The 20,072-nt window shown below is 53.9% G+C and overlaps 1 protein-coding gene and 1 long non-coding RNA gene across 2 annotated transcripts; one reads left to right on the forward strand and one right to left on the reverse strand.

The window, feature by feature from the left end:
* Positions 1 to 808: 808 nt before the first annotated feature.
* On the reverse strand, positions 809 to 5,616 carry LOC142070190 (uncharacterized). Its single transcript, XR_012666193.1, has 2 exons — positions 4,853 to 5,616; positions 809 to 2,188 (listed from the first exon to the last, which is right to left on the reverse strand). It is a non-coding gene; the product is annotated as an uncharacterized LOC142070190 (long non-coding RNA).
* Positions 5,617 to 6,859: 1,243 nt separating this feature from the next.
* On the forward strand, positions 6,860 to 8,772 carry FZD2 (frizzled class receptor 2). The gene has a single exon (XM_048830245.2). It carries the CDS (start codon positions 6,971 to 6,973, stop codon positions 8,642 to 8,644), a length of 1,674 nt encoding a protein of 557 aa, XP_048686202.1. The 5' UTR covers positions 6,860 to 6,970; the 3' UTR covers positions 8,645 to 8,772.
* Positions 8,773 to 20,072: the final 11,300 nt, after the last annotated feature.

Raw genomic sequence — 20,072 nt, forward strand, 5'->3', positions numbered from 1 at the left:
CCTTGTGGTTCCTCTCAGCCCAGAGGGCTGGGACACGCACAAAGCCACCTTGGCACAGCCCTGGCCTCGAAGGCCCTGCCTCAGGATGTACTTCGGGGGCAGGAGAGAGCATTCGTCTAATTAGTGCCAGTACCCCCAGGCTAGGGCAGGGGCAAACCAGACCCCAGCCAGGCTGTGCTGGTACAGAGCTCCCTTGTCAGGTTTTCCTGCTCCCATCCAAGCTACGGGGCCCTTTGCCGTTGATGCTAATTGGGGCTGGTCCTGCCCTGACATCCGACGGCTGATAATGCCTCTGAGCCAGCCAGTGAATGCTGTTAAACTCTCCAGTGAATGCTGGGCACAGCGCTGGCCTGCCCCCTCCTCTAGCCACGGCGCAGGGACAGCCTGGGCAGCCGCGGCACTTAGACTGGAAGCTCTTTGGGGCAGGGACCATCTGTGGTCTGTGTTTGTACAGCTCCGAGCACAGTGGGGCCCTGGTCTGGGGCCCCCAGGCACTACCGTAGTACACCTAATAGATCATGTAGAGCACTTCACATTATAACTAATAACAGCTGTGCCAGTGTCCCCATGCTGCCCTGCCCAGACACCCACCTCTGTGGCCAGAAAACCCCCTCCAGAGGCCAGGCCAGGCTCCGTGGCCTATCCCACTGAAACTGCGAGCCAGGAATTCTAGTCACGGTGGAGAGGGTGAGTGAGCTGGGGACTGGCCCATGGGCCTGGGGCCTTTTCAGCTTTGGATTCCTTGGCTTGTGGTCCGAGGGGTAGCCGTATTATTCTGTATCCACAAAAACAATGAGGAGTCCAGTGGCACCTTAAAGACTCACAGATTTATTTGGGCATAAGCTTTTGTGAATAAAAACCCACTTCTTCAGATGCACGGTTGTCTGAGGGATTGGAGCAAATGTGGTTGTATCTTGGGGCTTGGCTGTAGACGATGGATCGTGTGGTGTGTCCTGGATGGAAGCTGGAGGCATGTAGGTAAGTATAGCAGTCAGTAGGTTTCCGGTATAGGGTGGTGTTTATGTGGCCATCACTTATTTGCACTGTAGTGTCCAGGAAGTGGATCTCTTGTGTGGACTGGTCCAGGCTGAGGTTGATGGTGGGATGGAAATTGTTGAAATCCTGGTGGAATTCCTCAAGGGCTTCTTTTCCATGGGTCCAGATGATGAAGATATCATCAATATAGCGCAAGTAGAGGAGGGGCGTTAGGGGACGAGAGCTGAGGAAGCGTTGTTCTAAGTCAGCCATAAAAATGTTGGCACACTGTGGGGCCATGCGGGTACCCATAGCAGTGCCGCTGACTTGAAGGTATACATTGTCCCCAAATCTGACATGGTTGTGGGTGAGAACAAAGTCACAAAGCTCAGCCACCAGGTGTGCCGTGGCCTCATCAGGGATACTGTTCCTGACAGCCTGTAGTCCATCCTCTTGTGGAATATAGGTGTAAAGAGCTTCTACATCCATGGTGGGCAGGACGGTGTTTTCAGGAAGATCACCAATTCATTGTAGTTTCCTCAGGAAATCAAAGGTAGCTGGGAGTGCTGGTAGCGTAGGGCCTGAGGAGGGAGTCTACATAGCCAGACAATCCTGCTGTCAGGGTGCCAATGCCTGAGATGATGGGGCGCCCAGGATTTCCAGATTTATGCATCTTGGGCAGCAGATAAAATACCCCTGGTCGGGGCTGTGGAGGTGAGTCTGTGTAGATTTGTTCCCGTGCTGTAGCAGGGAGTTTCTTGAGCAGCTGGTGTAGTTTTTTTGGTACTCTTCAGTGGGATCAGAAGATAGTGGCACGTAGAATGCGGTGTTGGAGAGTTTCCTGGCAGCCTCCTGTTCATAATCTGACCTGTGCACGATGACGACAGCACCTCCTTTGTCAGCCCCTTTGATGATAACGTCCGAGTGTTTCTGAGGCTGTGGATGGCGTTGCGTTCTGTACGGCTGAGGTTATGGGGCAAGTGATGCTGTTTGTTCACAATTTCAGCCTGTGCATGTCTGCGGAAGCACTCTCTGTAGAAGTCCAGTGTGTCATTTTGACCATCAGGAGTCCCCGCAGAATTCTTCTTGTAGTGTCGGTAGGAAGGTTCCTGTAGGTCAGTTCTCTGTTCAGTGGTGTGTTGAAAATATTCCTTGAGTTGGAGATGGCAAAAGTAGGCTTCCAGATCCCTGCAGAACTGTATCGTGCGTGGGGCTGGTGGGGCAGAAAGAGCATCCCCGAGATAGGACAGACTCTTCTGCCAGGCTAAGTGTGTGGTTGGCTAGATTAACAATATTGTTGGGTGAGTTGAGGGTACCACTGTTGTAGCCCCTGTGGCATGTAGGGTCTGACCTGACGGCGTGACAGCCCAATTGAGCATAGAACATCCCACGGTGCTAACTAATGCCCTCAGCCCGCAAAGGTTAAGCACGCTCTCGGAAGTCTTGGCATCTCTGGGACTCAAGACGCTGCAGATGAGACATGGGCACACCCCGGGGACACGGTAACTCCTGCCTCAGCCGCTCCAGTATGGAGCAGAGTCTGGGTTTGCATTTGGGACCAGATCGCGTGCCCCGTGTGTGTGGCCATGGTGTGACATTCAGAAGGTGCTGGGCTGACGGCTGGGGGAGGAAAGTCCTCTCAGCAGGAGAGGTGCAGCAGGACTAGCAGCAGGGCAAAGCTTCCCCCTGCTTCCCTGCCCCAGGAAAGGAACGACTGGGACCCGGACTCCGGCTGCATTGTGTCTACTCGTGCCACGTGAGGGTGTGAGACGTAGGGGAAGGGCACAGGAGGTGTATTCACACATCTCAAGGGGGTTGGGGGGGCTATATTTTGATCCATCAGCATGTTTGTTATGAGCTGGCATGGTCTAGTCCAGGGGTTCTCAACCTGAAGGTCATAAACACCCTGCCCTTCCCAGACTGCTGGGGGGGGGGCAGGGGGGCCTGGCTAGATGGGAGGGGGGACCAAATGAGGTGCAGGCCAGTATGGTAAAGGTGAGAACCTCTGGTCTCGCAGACTGAATATGGGCCTGGAATCCAGGAAATTCAGGGTTCTACTCATGCCTTTGTCTTTTACTAGCTGGAAACAGAACTGTTCTCGTGTGTGTCAGAAACTCTATGTCATGAACAGAGGTTTGCCTTTAGCTCAAGTGCCTGGGGACGGGGTTCTTGGAGCAGGAGGATCTGAGTTCTGCCCCCCCTGCTGTGAAATTCTGGGGGGCCACAGGGCCGACCACAGAGGGGCTTACGGGCTACTCGCTGGGGGGTTGCGGAAGGGCTGCAAAGTGGCTCCGACACCCTTGGATAAAAGGGGGCAATCAAAAACTGAAGGGCACTTGCCCAAAGCCCCGCCCATAACCTGGCAGAAATGAAGCAGGATGGGCTGGTGAGTCTGGCCTGAGACTCTGGATGCCTGGCTTCAGGTCCCAGCTCTGACCAGCCCCCTGGGGGACCTTGGGGCCATCAGATGGGGCCGGATTGTCAAAGGAGCTCAGCACGCCTGCCTGGAGCCAGAAGAGCTCAGCCCCCAGCGAGCTGACGACCCAGTGTGATGGCTCTGACACCTGGCCCTGGCCTTCTCTGCCTGCAGCCCCCTCGCAGGCAGAGGGAGGACGACACATCCTTTGTCTCATCTCTAGGGTGGAAGTGCCTTGGGGCGGGGAATGTCTCGTACTCCATGTGCAGCCCCTGGCACAGCAGAGCCGTGATCTCCAGGGGGCCCCCTGGGGCTACTGTCAACCAAACGAAGGACTGGGCCTCCAGAGAACAGGAAGTGGCCTTTGGCTGAGTGAGTCTCGCTCCGAGGTCTCAGTAGCAGAAGGTCCTGGTCCAGCGTTGGCTGTGGATCAGAGCAGACCCAGAGGGAAAGGAAGGAGCAGGCGTGAGGGCCAGGGCTGTGTGGCCAAAGCACGGAAAACGAGGAGAGGCTTGGAGAGGGGAAGGGGCAAAAATTGGCTGAGAAACTGAAAAGCCCAAGTCCTGCCCCTGCGGGAGGGGAAGGGGAGGATGGGAGTTTTGGAAGGGGGAGTTTTGGAACAGGGCTGGGGGAGGATAGGAAAGGGACGGGGCAGTAGAGATGCTGATGGGGGGAGCGAAGAGGCCAGAGACAAGGCCAAAGTGCTCCAGAGGAATGGTCAGTCATTGGGGAGGCCTGGGGGGCCCGCGGGGCGTCTTTCTGCTGTTACTTGCCCCAGAGCCCCGTCGGGGGAAGGCAAATGAACCCAGCCGCTAGCAATGACTCCTGGACATGCCCTGACATCTGCGCCTGGCACCAGAGACCCATTACAGGGAACACGGGTCAGAAACCCGGGTGCCTTCCTCCAGGCCTGCAGCACGTCTGAGGGGTCCTGCTGCCTAGCCCCCAGCAGGCTGAAACTTCCCTCCAAAGCGAGTCATGGGAAAAGCTCTCTCCACATAAAAGTCACCCCAGGGGCAACAACCCCCAGCCAGCTCCTGTCCTCCTGAGTGTGCTGGGAAAGTCAGCTCTGCTCAAGGCTGGGCTACATCAATGTAAACCCCAACAGGCTGGCTGCAGGCTGGAGAAGGCAGGGCGCCCCCGCAGGGACTCCCGGGGTCCCACCCACTTGGGGAGCAGGCAGGAAGGGGTCCCTGTAGGACTGCTGGCCCCAGGCCACCTGGAAGAGAAAGGGGCGGTGGGGCTCCGCACCATGGGGCGCAGCTTCCCCGGGGCCAGAGGGCTTTGGCCCAGGTCAGGTGAGAGCGAAACCAGAGCAAGACACCAGTTCGCAGACAGGCGCGGGGTTTTCTCCAGCCCGTTTGCAGCTCGGTTGGGAGCTCCGAGTCCAGGCCGCTCAGCACCCGAGGGAAAGCCCTGGCCCGAGCTGCCCACGCCCGGCTGCCAGTGCGGGGCGCTTACCGCTCGGCCCGGAGGGGAGGATGATTTCCAGGCGCCTCCTGGGAGCGGCGATGGAGGGAGAGAACCAGGAGCGATGTGCCGAGGTCCCTGCGATAAACCCCAGACCCTGCCCCGCTCTATGTCCCGTTGAATGTTTTGTTCACTTTGAAAACAATCCGGATTGCTCGGCAGGTCCTTGCGGAGTCGGGCGCCGGGCACCTTTCTAAGGCCCGCTCCCCCCATGGGATCGCTCTGCACCTTTGGTCGGAATCCTGCAAGCACCAGACTCCGGATTGATTTCGGTTTTGCAGGACCCCGCCGACCCCGAGGTTTCGCCCCCGCGGCGGGCTAACAGCCGAACATTTCACAGCCCCCCGCGCCCGCGAAAGAGAGACGTGATTCGCTTTCGGTGAAGACCTTCTTGCGAATGTGCCTTAACTTTGCTTTGCATAACGAAGGGGGACTCTGGGAGCAGCCCCCCCGCTTGGCCGCTGCATCCCAGCCCCCGGGAACCTCCCCGCCTCGCGCTCTGCAGCCGGGTAAAGAATCTTCTCGCTTGGAGGTGCCACCGAAAAAAGGGGCCATAATGTAGCTCTTTGTTAGGGAAATGGGACAATTATATGCCAGTGAACAACCTAGCCATTAAAGAGAGTCTTAAAGAGACAGGGTCGCATTTCACAGAGGGCTTTTTGGGGTGGGGATCGAGTACAAACACTTTCAAATGTACCTATTTTAAAAGAAATAATGATCTAGGAGCCGTAGGTGTAGAGAGACACGTGAGTACACCCCCCCCCCCAGCCCTAATCCTCTCCCTCCATCTCCAGCTGTTAGATTAGCTAGACATGGCCCTGAGAGAACCATGCAGACCCAGGGCCCAGATCCTGCAAGGCGACCCTGTTCACTGCTCATCCCCCGTGCTACTCAGGCCAGGATCAGGCCTCACCTGAGCGCACAGACGCTGGTTCTGGCTCGCCAAAGGCACGTGCTTAACTTTCCTCCTGGATCTCCCAGTGCATCAAGTTAAGCACGTGCCCCCAGTCTCTGCAGAATCAGGGTCTAAATCTGTGAAGAGTGGTAAAAATCCGACTTGTCACAACAGCGTCTCATCCCTACGGAGCTTAAGACAAACTATACGAGGATATCTATCAAGCTTTAACCAGGCTGCTTGCAAGTTTGGGGGAGGGTGGTTAATTCAAAAGAATTTTTAAATGGAGATTTTCCGTAAAATGTTGCGATTTGAAAAGGGTGGCGAAGGGAAGGGGGGGTCTGTGGGAGAGTTTGCAGAACCAGGGAGAGCAGCGGAGAGCGACAAAAGCCAGCCCCAGAAAGCCGTAACTCGGCCGGGGGGGGCCGAAGTGACTTTGCAGCCCGGCTGGGCTGAGCTCTGGCTGCAGCGAGACATTGAGGCCAGTCGGGAGGACGGAAAAGCCCCGCTGGAGAAAACCCCCAAACGGCTGATGACATTGCCGGCCGCTCTCCGGCCCCTGGAGCGGGCGGCGCCGGGTGTGCTCGCCTTGGGAAAGTTGTGTGTGGGGGTGTGTGTGTGTGGGGGGGTGTGGGGGTGTGTGTGGGGGGGTCTGCGTGTGCCCCTGGCGGGGGAGGGGCGCTTCCGGCCAGAAGATCGATGTATCTGCACAATAATAATCGGGACGCTGATTAATAAGCAATTGCCCCTTTAAAGCGGCCGAGGCGAGGGGCGGCCCCCTGGCAGCTGCTCTCTGCGCTCCCTAGGCTGGGCTTGACCAATCCTGCCCTCGGGGCTGGTCCCTGCGTTTGAATCTGATTGGCCGCGAGGAAATTTTGGGAAGGGGCTTAGGGCCCGGGCCAGGCCGTTCCAAGGCTCCCTGGGGGCGGGCAGGGAGGAGGGAGCGGGGCTGGGCTGGATTCTGCGCGCTCCAGGGCTGGGGGCCCCCTTGAAACCGGCTAATTGGGGCTGAAGGGGGCCGGAGCCGCACAAAGGAGGGAGCTCCGGGACTCGGCCGGTCGGGCTGCGGGCAGGGCGCCCGGCGGCTGTCCCGCGACTCGGCTGCAGACTCCGCGGCGCGAACTTCGCCGGGCCCAGGAGGGGCGGCTGCTCCGCGCGGCGCTCGCTCGCTTGGCCCGCCCGGGGCGCGGGACGCCGGGAAAGGCGGCGGCACCATGCGCCCGTCCAGCGTCCTGCACCGCCTGGCCTCGCTGCTGCTGTGGCTGAACGTGCTGGGCCGGGGCCGGGGCCAGTTCCACGGCGAGAAGGGCATCTCCATCCCGGACCACGGCTTCTGCCAGCCCATCTCCATCCCGCTCTGCACCGACATCGCCTACAACCAGACCATCATGCCCAACCTGCTGGGCCACACCAACCAGGAGGACGCGGGGCTGGAGGTGCACCAGTTCTACCCGCTGGTCAAGGTGCAGTGCTCGCCCGAGCTCAAGTTCTTCCTCTGCTCCATGTACGCGCCGGTGTGCACGGTGCTGGAGCAGGCCATCCCGCCCTGCCGCTCCATCTGCGAGCGGGCGCGCCAGGGCTGCGAGGCGCTCATGAACAAGTTCGGCTTCCAGTGGCCGGAGCGCCTGCGCTGCGAGAACTTCCCCCGCCACGGGGCCGAGCAGATCTGCGTGGGGCAGAACCACTCGGAGGACGGCGGCTCCCCGGCGCTGCTCACCAGCCCGGCGCCGCCGCCCGGCCAGGGCACCCCGGGCGCGCCGCGCTACGCCACGCCGGAGCACCCCTTCCACTGCCCGCGGGCGCTGCAGGTGCCCGGCTACCTCAACTACAAGTTCCTGGGCGAGAAGGACTGCGCGGCGCCCTGCGAGCCGGCCCGCGGCGACGGGCACATGTTCTTCAGCCAGGAGGAGGTGCGCTTCGCCCGGCTCTGGATCCTGGTCTGGTCCGTGCTCTGCTGCGCCTCCACCTTCTTCACCGTCACCACCTACCTGGTGGACATGCAGCGGTTCCGCTACCCGGAGCGGCCCATCATCTTCCTCTCGGGCTGCTACACCATGGTGTCGGTGGCCTACATCGCCGGCTTCGTGCTGCAGGAGCGCGCGGTGTGCAACGAGCGGTTCCAGGAGGACGGGTACCGCACGGTGGTGCAGGGCACCAAGAAGGAGGGCTGCACCATCCTCTTCATGATGCTCTACTTCTTCGGCATGGCCAGCTCCATCTGGTGGGTCATCCTGTCCCTCACCTGGTTCCTGGCCGCCGGCATGAAGTGGGGCCACGAGGCCATCGAGGCCAACTCGCAGTACTTCCACCTGGCCGCCTGGGCCGTGCCGGCCGTCAAGACCATCGCCATCCTGGCGCTGGGGCAGGTGGACGGCGACCTGCTGAGCGGCGTCTGCTTCGTGGGGCTGCACGGCCTGGACCCGCTGCGCGGCTTCGTGCTGGCCCCGCTCTTCGTCTACCTCTTCATCGGCACCTCCTTCCTGCTGGCCGGCTTCGTCTCGCTCTTCCGCATCCGCACCATCATGAAGCACGGCGGCACCAAGACCGAGAAGCTGGAGCGGCTCATGGTGCGGATCGGGGTCTTCAGCGTCCTCTACACGGTGCCCGCCACCATCGTCATCGCCTGCTACTTCTACGAGCAGGCTTTCCGCGAGCGCTGGGAGCGCAGCTGGGTCAGCCAGCGCTGCAAGAGCCTGGCCATCCCCTGCCCGCTGCGCCAGGCGCCGCGCGTGGGCCCCGACTTCACCGTCTACATGATCAAGTACCTCATGACCCTCATCGTGGGCATCACCTCGGGCTTCTGGATCTGGTCCGGCAAGACGCTGCACTCCTGGCGCAAATTCTACACCCGCCTGGCCCACAGCCGGCACGGCGAGACCACGGTGTGAGGCGGGCCGGGGCCGGCGGGGGCCGGGGCCGGGGCCGGGGCGCGTTTCGAACCGACTCTTCCGATTCGAAGCTAACCCGCCTTCCCCTTGTAGGGTTCTGCACGGCCACGGTGCCTTGTAATTAGACCTGTACATAGCATTTGTAAATGGAATTTATATATTTCTATTTAAAAACCAAACGAAACCCGCAGAGATCCGGAAACTCTTGGCGCGGCGCGGCCCGGCCCGGCCCGGCCCGGCCCGCCGCCTCTCTTCGGTCCTAAAGCGTCGGGCTTTTTCCCCTTTCTCGGCCTTGGCAAGATCTCCCCTCTAAATGGAGCCATAGAGACGGATTTTCTGTTTGTGTTGGCTGTGGGGGAACGTTTTCAGCTGAACTTCCATAAAAGCCAGACCTGTAATCGCTTTTCCCCTGATGAGCACAGTATGGAAGCTCTTCTGTATTAAAGGCAGACTTTGGTTTGTGTTTTTTTTTTTAAAGTATCCATCTCCCTCTTTTCCCTCTTTCGGAAGTTTACCAAGAAGTTGTTGTTTTTTTTTATATGAAGAGACTTGTGAAGGGGCTGCCTCCCCCTTTTATCCCAGCAGCTGACTTGAGTGGGGTGGCCTGGTTCTGAGGATCTGGTAATGGTTTTTGCTAAGGCTTTTCTGCCCAACTGGAGACTCCAGTGAAAGGCACCTGGGATTGATTCATGAAGAAAGCACACCCCAGTTCAGCCCTTTTATCAACCCCCTTCTTTAACTTCCACCTGAAAACTACTTCTCTGGCACTGTACATGTCTCTGTCCCCAAATGCTGTGTACAGAGGTTTCTAAACTACCTGTCCTTAGTAAGCAGCCTGCTCTTTGCAAGTACAACTGAGTTTAAAAACCAACCAAACCCCAAACCCTACTTGTGAGGGTTTTCTCCTAACTCAAGAGCTGTAATCCAAATTATAAAACCTTAGCAACTGCCATTCAAAATTTTTGTGGTGTGGTGCTCTTTCATTCAGGTAGGCATCATTTTAAGCAGTAAGTGGGTTGGGAAGGCTCTTTTTACTTATTTGGGGGGTGGGGGGAAGGGGAGTGAATCTCATTTTAAAGTTACTGCTTGCAAACAAACAAAAAACCAGAGGGTTCCTGTTCCTCTGCAGTGTTTGCTGGTGTGTTCTGGAATCCTATATCTGAAAACTCCTAGAAAGTTTAACAGATTTCTCTGTGAAATAAAGGTGGAGACTCTCTCTGGTGACTCCAGTGAAGTGGGGGGGGGGGGGGGGGGGAGAATGCCTGTTGCAGAATTCTTAATCGGGCCTCTTCCAACTTTTTTATTTTTAATTTCCAGGATTGGCCAACGTGTTACTTTTTTTCTTTTTTAATTTTAAATGTCTTTTGTGGCTTACTGCACAAACCATCCTCCATGGAGGAGAATATTTAGAACCAGCTTTTAAAAACAAACAACATTCTGCCACTGCGTGCTTTAAACTTTGTCCCTAATAACTACAGGATTAGAGAGGGAAGCACTAAAATTAAATATGTAGACCCTGCCCCCCATCAATGAATGCTGGCTTCAGTCCTGTTTTTCACTGATTGTAGAATGTATAAATGTTATCCATTTGTAAGGTTTTTAATTCTCTATCTTTTTCTACTGTTTAAGGGGAAGGGACTTGGATTGATTTCTTTGCTACCACATCAAATATACTTTAGTTTGACAGCCTGCCTCTGTGTTTTGGAGAGGAACTGGGAGAGAGAGAACATAAGGGTGCAAATCAGAAGACATTCTAATGAATTGTACTGGTAAGAGGAATATTGATACAAAATTCCTTACCTCCTAGGCTTAAAAACAAAACCAAACCCCATGAATGCTAGAAATAATCGGTTCCTAACTTGAACTTTTCTTAATTTTACTGGTAGATTTCAGATCCTTTGAGCTGAGAATCTGGTTTGATCAAAATCAACAAATATTGACTTCCCTCCTCGCAATTCAGTGTCTCACTGCTAACTGGAGTCTGTTCTCAAAACAGCTTTAGTTAAGGAGTAATGTGTATGGCCTGATTCTGTTTACTTTAACTTGCCATCTACTCGACTGTAATTATAATGTAGCTCAGTATATAAGATCATAACTAAAACAGCACAAAGCTGGGGTAGGATGCAAAGAGTTAAACTGCAAAACTCTTGTGTCTCCGCTATAGATTGTGGGGAGGAAAACACCCCTTAGATCTGGTTTAATTTTCCAGCGGCAAATGGGGGAAACGTTGGTTTTTTTTTTTTCCCCCCTTCCCTTGGTGGTTTGGAAAATGGCTCTTAAAAACAGTCTCAAGTATTTAAAAAGTAAACCTTTTGCTTGCCTGCTGCTTCTATACCTACCTCCCATGGGGTGTTGGCTCCCCCATCTCCTAAACCTTTCATAGGGTTGTAACATTTTTAATCAAGGTGATTTTGATTTATTGATCTTCCTCCCCTGCAGGGGGAAGAATGCCCAGGGAGACACTTAGATGCCAGCTGACGAAGGGGCGGGGGGTGTTGGGAAGGGTAAATGTTCACCCCTGTATTTGATTTAACCTATTTAATTCCCCCCTCCCCCCCCCCCCCCGCCTGAAGAGGACTGTAGAAGGGAGTTTGGGAACATGCTGTAATTGCATGTGAGCTTGTTTCAAACACCAAAGTAAGGAGTAAGTGGGGGGAGACTGTCCTAAAGGGAACCAGATGGGAGTGGTAAGCTGTGAACATGTGTCCTGTATCAAACTGGCCTGCTAGATAATAGAAAAATACATTCCAGCTGTCTCTTGTGCCCTGGTCATTATTGGAGAGGGAGGGTGGGTCACTGCTGGAGCCAAGGCTAGATCTTCCTGGATACATGTGCCTTAGATGGTTCTCTGCTGAGCCAGTACAAATAAATCCCTTGCCGAAGAGCTGGGCTATTGATCTGCGTGGCCAAGACGTGACCAGTGATTCTGGGGTCCTGAGGTCTAGACCCACCCTCTGAAAATGGGGGGCCTATCAGGTGTCTTCCACGAGCCACCCAAACCCACCAGCTCCTTCTGAAAATCCTACCCTGAGCTTTGAAGGTGCAAATGCCAGTTAAAGGGAATGTCTTAAAATCAGCTCCTCCTTTAAGAGGCAGGCAAGGCTCTGTGCTGCTGACACCCGAACATGCTAAAGAATGTAGCTCTTTGCTCTGCATTAGCCGTCAGCCGGATCCCTAGCTGTGGGGCGGGAAAGGCAGCACCCCCAGGGCCTGGAGCCTGCTGTTGACAGACAAGGAGTCTTCCCATTCACTCCATGAAAATGTCTGTATTTGTGCACTTTGAAATCAGCCTTGCTAATCAGCTGAGCTCCCCAGCAGCTGTTTCGTGTTACTCTGTTGTAGGAAGGCATTTCAGTTTACCCCTAAGAAGATAGATTACACCCAACCCTGCTGGAACACCCTTTTTTACAGACAAAATGTCCTGTGCAAATCACTAGGGGAGGAGGGGAGATGCCCTCTTCCCCAAGGATCGCAGGATCTGTGTGTGCAAAGCTTTCAAGTGCCCTAGCTTAGAAAAAGAGACCCTGGAAGGGCTGTTACTTCAAAAAGTTTGCATTGTGCTACCTTCTTTGTGATCTTTACCGCACTGGCCCCTGCAGCCTTCCCTTGGGGTTTGGCTAGAGGGCTTCCTAGTGAATTCTTTTGTACCACTCTGGCCAGATTTCCACCCCACAAGAATTTGGTGCCTGTTATCAGTGGGTGTTGCAGTGTAGTGAGTCCTGTTGAAAACCTGACCCAAAGATTGTAGGGCTGAGAAGGAAGCAGCTTCAATCCTTGCTTCGCAGTTTTCTGTAAACGCTTCTCTTGTTCTAAGGCTCTCGGCCATCTCATTTTAACCAAGTAATTTGTATCATTCTTTATGGAGTTGCAGTTTGCCATGGACCCTACCTTGTAACTAAATACCAGGGCCTTTCACATGGTGGTTTTTAAGGTTAGAGTTGAATTGGATGGCTTTTTAATGGGAATGGGGGAGGGTTTTGTTCCCAGTTAAGTGTGGAAAGTTGACAGACTGGCTTTGAAATGGAGATTCCCCCCCTCCTCCTTTAAACTCTCAAGAAAAGCCGAAGTCTGTTTAATGCATTAAACATCCCAGCTGTTGTAGAGAAGGAAAAGACTAGAAAGTTTCATCTAGTCAAGGAAGAAACATCCCCACGTTCAGTGGGGGGAAGCGGGTTGTTCTCTCTGCTATAAACGTTCATCCCAGTCCAGGAATTATTTTAAATAAATAAATTCCTTTGCACCAGACTGGAGACTGCCCAATCATGCAGACAAAAAGCCCTTCTTTAAATGACTCAGTTACGAATCAGTGCTCAGAGGAGCATGAGGCAATCTGAGCTGCTTAACAAACACACAACTTTTTTCCAGACAGGAAAAAGCTGGCTCTGGGTAAGGAGAAAACAACCCCCAAAATGAATATGACAGTGAAGTAAGCAGCTGAAAAAGGGGTCGGGGTGTGGGTGAGTGAGATAAAGGGAAGTTGGGATTCAACCCTGCCTACCTAGGATTTTGGTTCACGCTCCCTGACACGGCATCAATAGGCTTACAGCGCGGCCCTCTACCTGTCTCCTGTAGGGCTCCAGTCCTGCAGGCTCCTCCCACTTCAAGGGGGCTCCCCCCATGGACGCAGGGGTCTGAGCCTGTGCAGCAGGGACTGAGGCCTATCTGGATCCACCCGTTGTTAAGCTGATCTGGGAACTGAAATAAAGAGTGGTCTCTGAAGCAGCAAATGCCCAGTGTTGGTGCTTTAACAAATAACAGCCCTGGGCCAGCCAGGGGAGGGGAAAGGGGCTCTTACTTGTTGGATGGGGGATGCAGCATGTGGAGAGGGGGGGATGCTCCATGTGCTGTGTGTTGCAGAGAGCAGGGACGGTGCCTGCAGTCCGGCAGAGGTGGGGTCCCTTTGATGTGAACTAATTAGGCCTGCCATGTTTTCACAGCTGGCCTAGTGTGGCTTGACTCTGTGGAAGTCAATTAAAGTGCAGCTCCAACCCCCTCTTCCCAATCAAACACCCCGCCTGATACCAGGCCCCCCTGCAGGTCCCCAGGGAACCTCCAACTCGTCACACAGTGGCTTGTGATGAAGGAAACTAGCCACTGGAGAGGAGAGACCCAGCAGGGTTTTCTAGGACTGAATATTTGAATCCAGATAATGATGTAAAGTGTACCTTTTTATCTAATCCTGGGGAGGGAGGTATTGTGTTCTTAAAGCGATGGGCTCAGGCTGAGGGGAGCGCTAAAGGAGCAAATGGATATCCCGAAGTGGTGTAGAGCAGAAATCCTGCTCCAAAGAGAAGGCCGCGTATCTATTGGTCATAACCCCATGGTAGCAACTCGTCACCGGCTCTCACTGGGCCTAGAACCTTTTCATGAGTTCTGGTTTTTTTAGTTACAAAAGTGTGATTGTCTTTAAGTTACACGTGTGTGTGGTGGGTGGGTGGGTGTGTAAACAAATAAATACGCTCCCCAATCAATGTGCTCAGGATCGTTTCGTGCTTCTCTGTCTCTCGGCTGGTGGGGGCTGTAACGATCCCCTGCTCTGAAGCAGCGACTAGTCCGGTGCGGGGCTTGTGCCGCCCTGAAAAGCCCCAACCCGGCAACCTCTTCAGCGGGCAGGTCTCTCCGGGCGGGAGCGCAGCCTCGCTGAAGCTGATGGAGTAGCTTCATGAGCAAAGTTGTGTGTGAGTTTAAGGGCTTATTCAGCCTGGGAAACTGACCGGTGGGGCTAGAGCAGCCTGCCTCCGGCTTGGCTGTAGCTGTGCTGTATAACTTGGGTCGTTAGTGTGCTCTGCCTACGCTGGGTAATTACCCTGGGTAAACAAGCGCTAAGTGTTTGTTTGCAGGGTTGGCGCTTTGTGCTTGCGATACCCCCAGTGGCGGTATAAATAAAGTTAGTCTGTGTAAGTGTTTGCAGGATCGTGGCCTGTCTTTGTGCAACAAATCCCTCCTCTTCCCCCACAAAGCAATCTCCTATGGAGCGAGATCTAGCTATTCCTACCTATCCGGGCCCGAAGTAGCTTGAATAGCAGGGCCTGAATGGTACACTTACGATGCGTTTCCAAAACCCATGTCTCCGAGGTAACCTGCAGCAATCTACTCCGCTGGGTCAATTTGAATGCTCTCTCTTTGGTGTAATGAGCACTTGATCCAAGGCTCAGTGAAGCCAGTAACAGTCATTGCTGCCTTTGGATGTGGGAAATTCACATCCAATGGTTAATTACTTTCCCTGTTAACAAAGGACATCTTGGTTCCAGTCTGAATTTGTCTAGCTTCAACTTGCAGCCACTGGATCGCGTTAGACCTTTGCTGGATTGAAGAGTCCATTATCAAGTATCTGTTCCCCATGCAGCTACTTATAAACTGTGATCACATCACAGTGATTGAGCTCCTTGAGCCTCTCACTGTAAGGCAGGGTTTCTAATCCTTTGGTCATTCTCACAGCTCCTCACCGAACCCTCTGCAATTTAGCAACATCCTTCTTGGATTGTGGGCACCAGAACTGGACGCAATATTCCGGCAGTGGTCACACCTGTGCCAAATACAAAGGCCTCTGCTAGTCAAGATTCCCTGTTTAGGCATCCCAGGCTGGCATTAGTTCTTTTGGCCACCTCACACTGGGAGCTCATGTTCAGCTGATTTCCCCCCCATCCCACCCCAAGGTGCTGCTCCCCAGGATGGAGTCCCCCATCCTGTAAGTGTGGCCTGGGTTCTTTGTTCCTAGGTGAGTACGTTTACTTGTAGCCATATTCAAATGCATAGTTTGCTTTCACCCAGTTTACCAAGCGATCCAGATCATGCTGTATCAGTGATCTGCCCTCTTCATTATTCACCATTCCCCCAATGTTTGTGTCATCTGCAAACTTTGTCAGTGGTGATTTAATGTTTTCTTCCAGGTAATTAATAAAAATGGCAATTAGTGTAGGGCCAAGAACTGATCCCTGCTGCGAACACACCCACTTAATGATGATTCCCCATTTACAGTTGCATTTTGAGACCTACCAGTTAGCCAGTTTTTAATCCATTTAACGTGCCATATTAATTTTGTATTGTTCTAGTTTTCTAATCAAAATGTTGTGTGGTACCAAGTCAAATGCCTTACTGAAGTCTGAGGCCAGCTCTCCACTGGGAAATTATGTTGGTATAACTAAGTTGAATGAGTTAAACTGGCCTAACCTCCCTGGTATAGACAGCACTAAGTTGACCGGAGCCTTCTCCCATCGACCCGAGCTAGCTCCTCTCAGGGAGGAGGAGTACCTATACCGAGGGGAGAGCCCCTGTTCACCGAAGCAGTCCAGCGGTGCTGCTGGAGCATTTTCAGTGTAGACAAGACTATTATCAACCAGTCTTGGAATCTCATCGAAAAGAGATATCAAGTTTGGCTGACAGGATCTGTTTTCCATAAACCCATGCTGAGTGGCATTAATTTCATTACCCTCCTTTACTACTTTATTCATCGAGTCCCGTATCAGCCACTCCATTATCTGGCCCAAGAGCAATGTCAGGCCTATAATGACCCGAGTCATCCCATTTACCTTTTTAATGTTGGCACAACATTGGCTTCCAGTCTTCTGGAACTTCCCCAGTTCTCCAAGACTTATTGAAAATTAGCATTAATGGTCCAGCAAGCTCCTCAGCCAGCTCTTTTAAAACTCTTGGATGCCAGTTACTGGACCTGCTGATTTGAAAATGTTTAACTTTAGTAGCTGCTGTTTAACATCCTCCCAAGATACAACTGGAGTGGAGAGAATGTCACAGTCCTCATCCTTGCCATACGGTCTGACTTTGGGACTGGATTAAGGTATACAGTTATTCTCGTGTTGCTGCTCTGCTTTCAGCCCACACCCTACCTTAGTCCACAATAACTGTCCTGGGAAGACCCACAAGCACGAGCTAAATTTTGAAAATTTCAGCCACTGTGGCTTTTCCTAAACCTGCTCTATGCTTGGTGCTTTGTGTCTCTACGCACTGTACAGGGTGGGAGCGGGGCCTTCGGGTTATTTTAGTCTTTGTGGAGAATGGGGCTAGACTGTGTCTGTGCAGCTCCCTGGCTCGCAGTCCTTATCAACCCCCTTCTGCCAGCAGATGATGATTTGTTGACACACCAGCCGGCAGTGACTGATTGTTCCTAGGTGATGGGGGCGGGCGGGGAGGGGGAGAAAGCCCAGCGAGCTTTTTTAAGTCCTCTGGAAACAAGACCCATGGAACAGGGCTGTCCTTTTGCCCCTTCGTTATCAATAGTGACCTTTTCCCCCACCTCCGGCCATGTGGGGACTGAGCATCTGAGGGTATTCTCTAGCAGAGCACACCGGTCATGGCTGTTTCTACACGTGAATATTTATAGTCATGTGGTGGTGTGTTAATTAACACAATTGTAAAGTCTAGTGTAGACATGTGCAGGAGCAAACAGTTACGGAAATTCACACAATTTACAATCAGGAGAGTTAATGTGTGTTAATGAACAAATCAGGGCGTAGTTGAAAGTTTCCTTGTGTTATCTATGGCACTCGGCACAGGTCCAACTGCCCTAGCTCTTCATGTCATTCCCATTGTTTTACTGATGGGGAAACTGAGGCACAGAGCAAGGCAATAGAATCCTGCTCCACTTGTCTATGCAGGATCCACTAGTACTCATGCTGTTACCGGCTCTGGGGGGGTGGGGGGGAAGGACTCATGTCTCAGCTTAGACAGGAGCATAGTCCATATCTGGTGCCATCCCACTGGCAGCAGAGTGAAAGTTTTGGTGCCTCCAGCTGCCCTGCGCCTTTGCAGGGAGTTAGACCAGAAGTCTCATCTTGGCACCAGCCACCCTGAGGGGAAAACCGCTATTCCAGTTAGCTGGAGCCTTGGGTTGGGGCCAGTTTATTTCAGGGAGAAAGCCAACTCTGCTCTGCGATGCCGCATGGACCAACCCCTGCACAAGCTGCCTCCGCCCTGGCCCTGGCACTGAGGAGGGCTGAAGGAGCCTGGCAGAGCTCGGCTGAAGGGCCAGGATGGTGGGAGGCAACATGACCAGGTTTGGGGATGGAAACAGGCTGTTGGGAAAGGTGGGGAAAGACTCTGGGCTTTGTGGTCAGATACAGTTTAAATCCCACAATTACCCCCACCCCCTTGCAGCCATTACCCCCTGTCCCCTCCTGCCGAGTTACAGCTAGCAACTGGCTGGTCTTTAACTGGGCAGAGACAAACTAGGGGGTAGATGGTGGCATGGTTAAAAACCATTTCCTGCCCTGAGCTGGGTCTGGTTGTCCACCAGTGTCCCTGATGTCTGTGCAACGAGTTGACTCCTAGTCTCTGGATTTCTAGCCCCGTCCCTGCCACAGCAACGCCCCCTAGCCCAAGAAAACGAGGCCTTTGTGTGTAGAAGCTGCAGAGCGTCAGGCAGCCTGATGGTCATGGGTACAGCTGGCCTGTCCCGCCGCTGAGTTCGCAGCCTAGGACTTACAGCACGGATCGCCCAGTGGCCTTGCTGATTGAGGGCCAAGTCCTGAGCTTGGGGATTGGGGTGCTCAGCACCATGCCAGAATCAGGCCCTTAATATTCCATTGACTTGCTCAGACCCCTCACTCCCCAAATTTGCTTAATCAGTCCTGTCTACGTTCTCCAGGAAACCTCCCCATGCCCGACCCGTCCCCCCGCCCCTCAGTGATTGTCAGCGGCATTTTGGAGAATAATGAAACAGACCCGCAGAACCCCACTAAGCAGCAGAAACAACCCAGCAACACAGGAAGTGTCCCTGCAATGAGGAATGGAGACCAACCCAAATGGCTTGTACTGTCTGCACACACCTCCCCTCCCCCTGCCCGGGACATCTGACTCCACAGGGGGTGACTGCAGCTGGGAACTGGTTTGTCACCAGAGCTGTGATAAGAGATCCCCGGCCTGGATTCCATCTCGCCTGATAGGGGCTGATAAGATGCCTGTTTTCTGGGTCGATCTGGATCCGATCCCACATTGTGACACTCGCAGACTGTTTTCGTAGCAATTTGCCGAGGGTCCAAACCCAGGGCAGAAGGTGAATTACTGAAAACCTCTCAGTCAAACTGAGTGAAAGGGCCAGATCCTCAGCTGACGTGAGTCAGTGTAGGGGCGTAGGGAATTGCCACCCTGGAGCAGGGCAGGGCTCTCCCTAGTTCAGCTTTTCTTCTCCAGTAGTGGCCAGTACCTGCTGCTTCTGAGGAAGGTGCAGAAACCCTGCAGTTATGGGAGACCCTGCACCATGGAGATCTCCTGAGTCCAGTAGCTAGCAGCTGACTTAAACTCTGAAGTAGGGGGCTGTGTAGCCTAGCCCCATTCTTTGCTTTTGCTGGAATTTATCTTTACGACTCTGACCATCCTTGTTATCATAGAATCATAGAATATCAGGGTTGGCAGGGACCTCAGGAGGTCACCTAGTCCAACCCCCTGCTCAAAGCAGGACCCATCCCCAGCTAAATCATCCAAGCCAGGCCTTTGTCAAGCCTGACCTTAAAAACCTCCAAGGAAGGAGATTCCACCACCTCCCTAGGTAACCCATTCCAGTGCTTCACCACCCTCCTCGTGAAAAAGTTTTTCCTAATATCCACCCTAGACCTCCAGACGCATGCCCAATCCCCACTGGAATGTGACTTCAGTGCAGCTGGATCAGAGACTCACAGAACAGTGGGGCTGGAAGGGATCTCGAGAGGGCAGCGTGTCCAGCTCCCTGCACTGAGGCAGGACCAAGTAACCCTCCCAGCCCATCACTGACGGGGGTTTGCCCAGCCTGTTCTTCAAACCCTGCCGTGGGGGGATCCCGCAGCCTCCCTGGGCAGCCTGTGACACAGCTTAGCCACCCGGCGCGTTCTAGGGCAAGGTCCATCCCCAGCAGCTGAGCATCACGCCCAAATTCTTCAAATGCAGAACACCACTGAGAGTCTCTGATGAACGTGAAGCTCAGGCCGGGACGCGGTGCACACCCACGCTTTGTGGGCAGGGACAGTGTTTACTAGAGATCTGGACTGGCACAATGAGCTGCCCATCCTGGGTGGGTCCCCCAGAAACCACAGCCACACAAACACTAGTACAACAACCAAGGGCAAGGTGTCGGGCCAGATTCTGCCCGAGCTGGGCTAGTCTTGTTCCTCAGAGATGGCTCTGAATCCCTGCAAGGCAAGAGATGGCTGGAGCGCACATCCTACTTCGACGTCACTGTTGGCTTCCCAGGCAGCTTGGCAGAGAACGGGGGGGAGTAGCTTGTAAGAATGCCATGCCATCGACAGGCAAAGCCCTGCCTCCTGGAGGCATGTGTGGTTTTAACTGGCCCCTCTCTCCGTCCCCCTTGGTGGGGGGAACACAGGATCTCTGTCCTGAGAAAGCCCATCAGTCTGGTGCTTCTAGGCTGACCAGACAGCAAGTATGAAAAATTGGGACAGAGGGTAGGGGGCAATAGGCACCTATGTAAGACAAAGCCCTG

Source organism: Caretta caretta, chromosome 27 (assembly GCF_965140235.1).
Source record: "Caretta caretta isolate rCarCar2 chromosome 27, rCarCar1.hap1, whole genome shotgun sequence".
Classification (NCBI taxonomy): Eukaryota; Metazoa; Chordata; order Testudines; family Cheloniidae; genus Caretta; species Caretta caretta.

What these genes read in the sequence shown, in the direction of transcription:
- FZD2 (XM_048830245.2), top strand. Translation starts at nt 6,971, where the DNA reads ATGCGCCCGTCCAGCGTCCTGCACCGCCTGGCCTCGCTGCTGCTGTGG.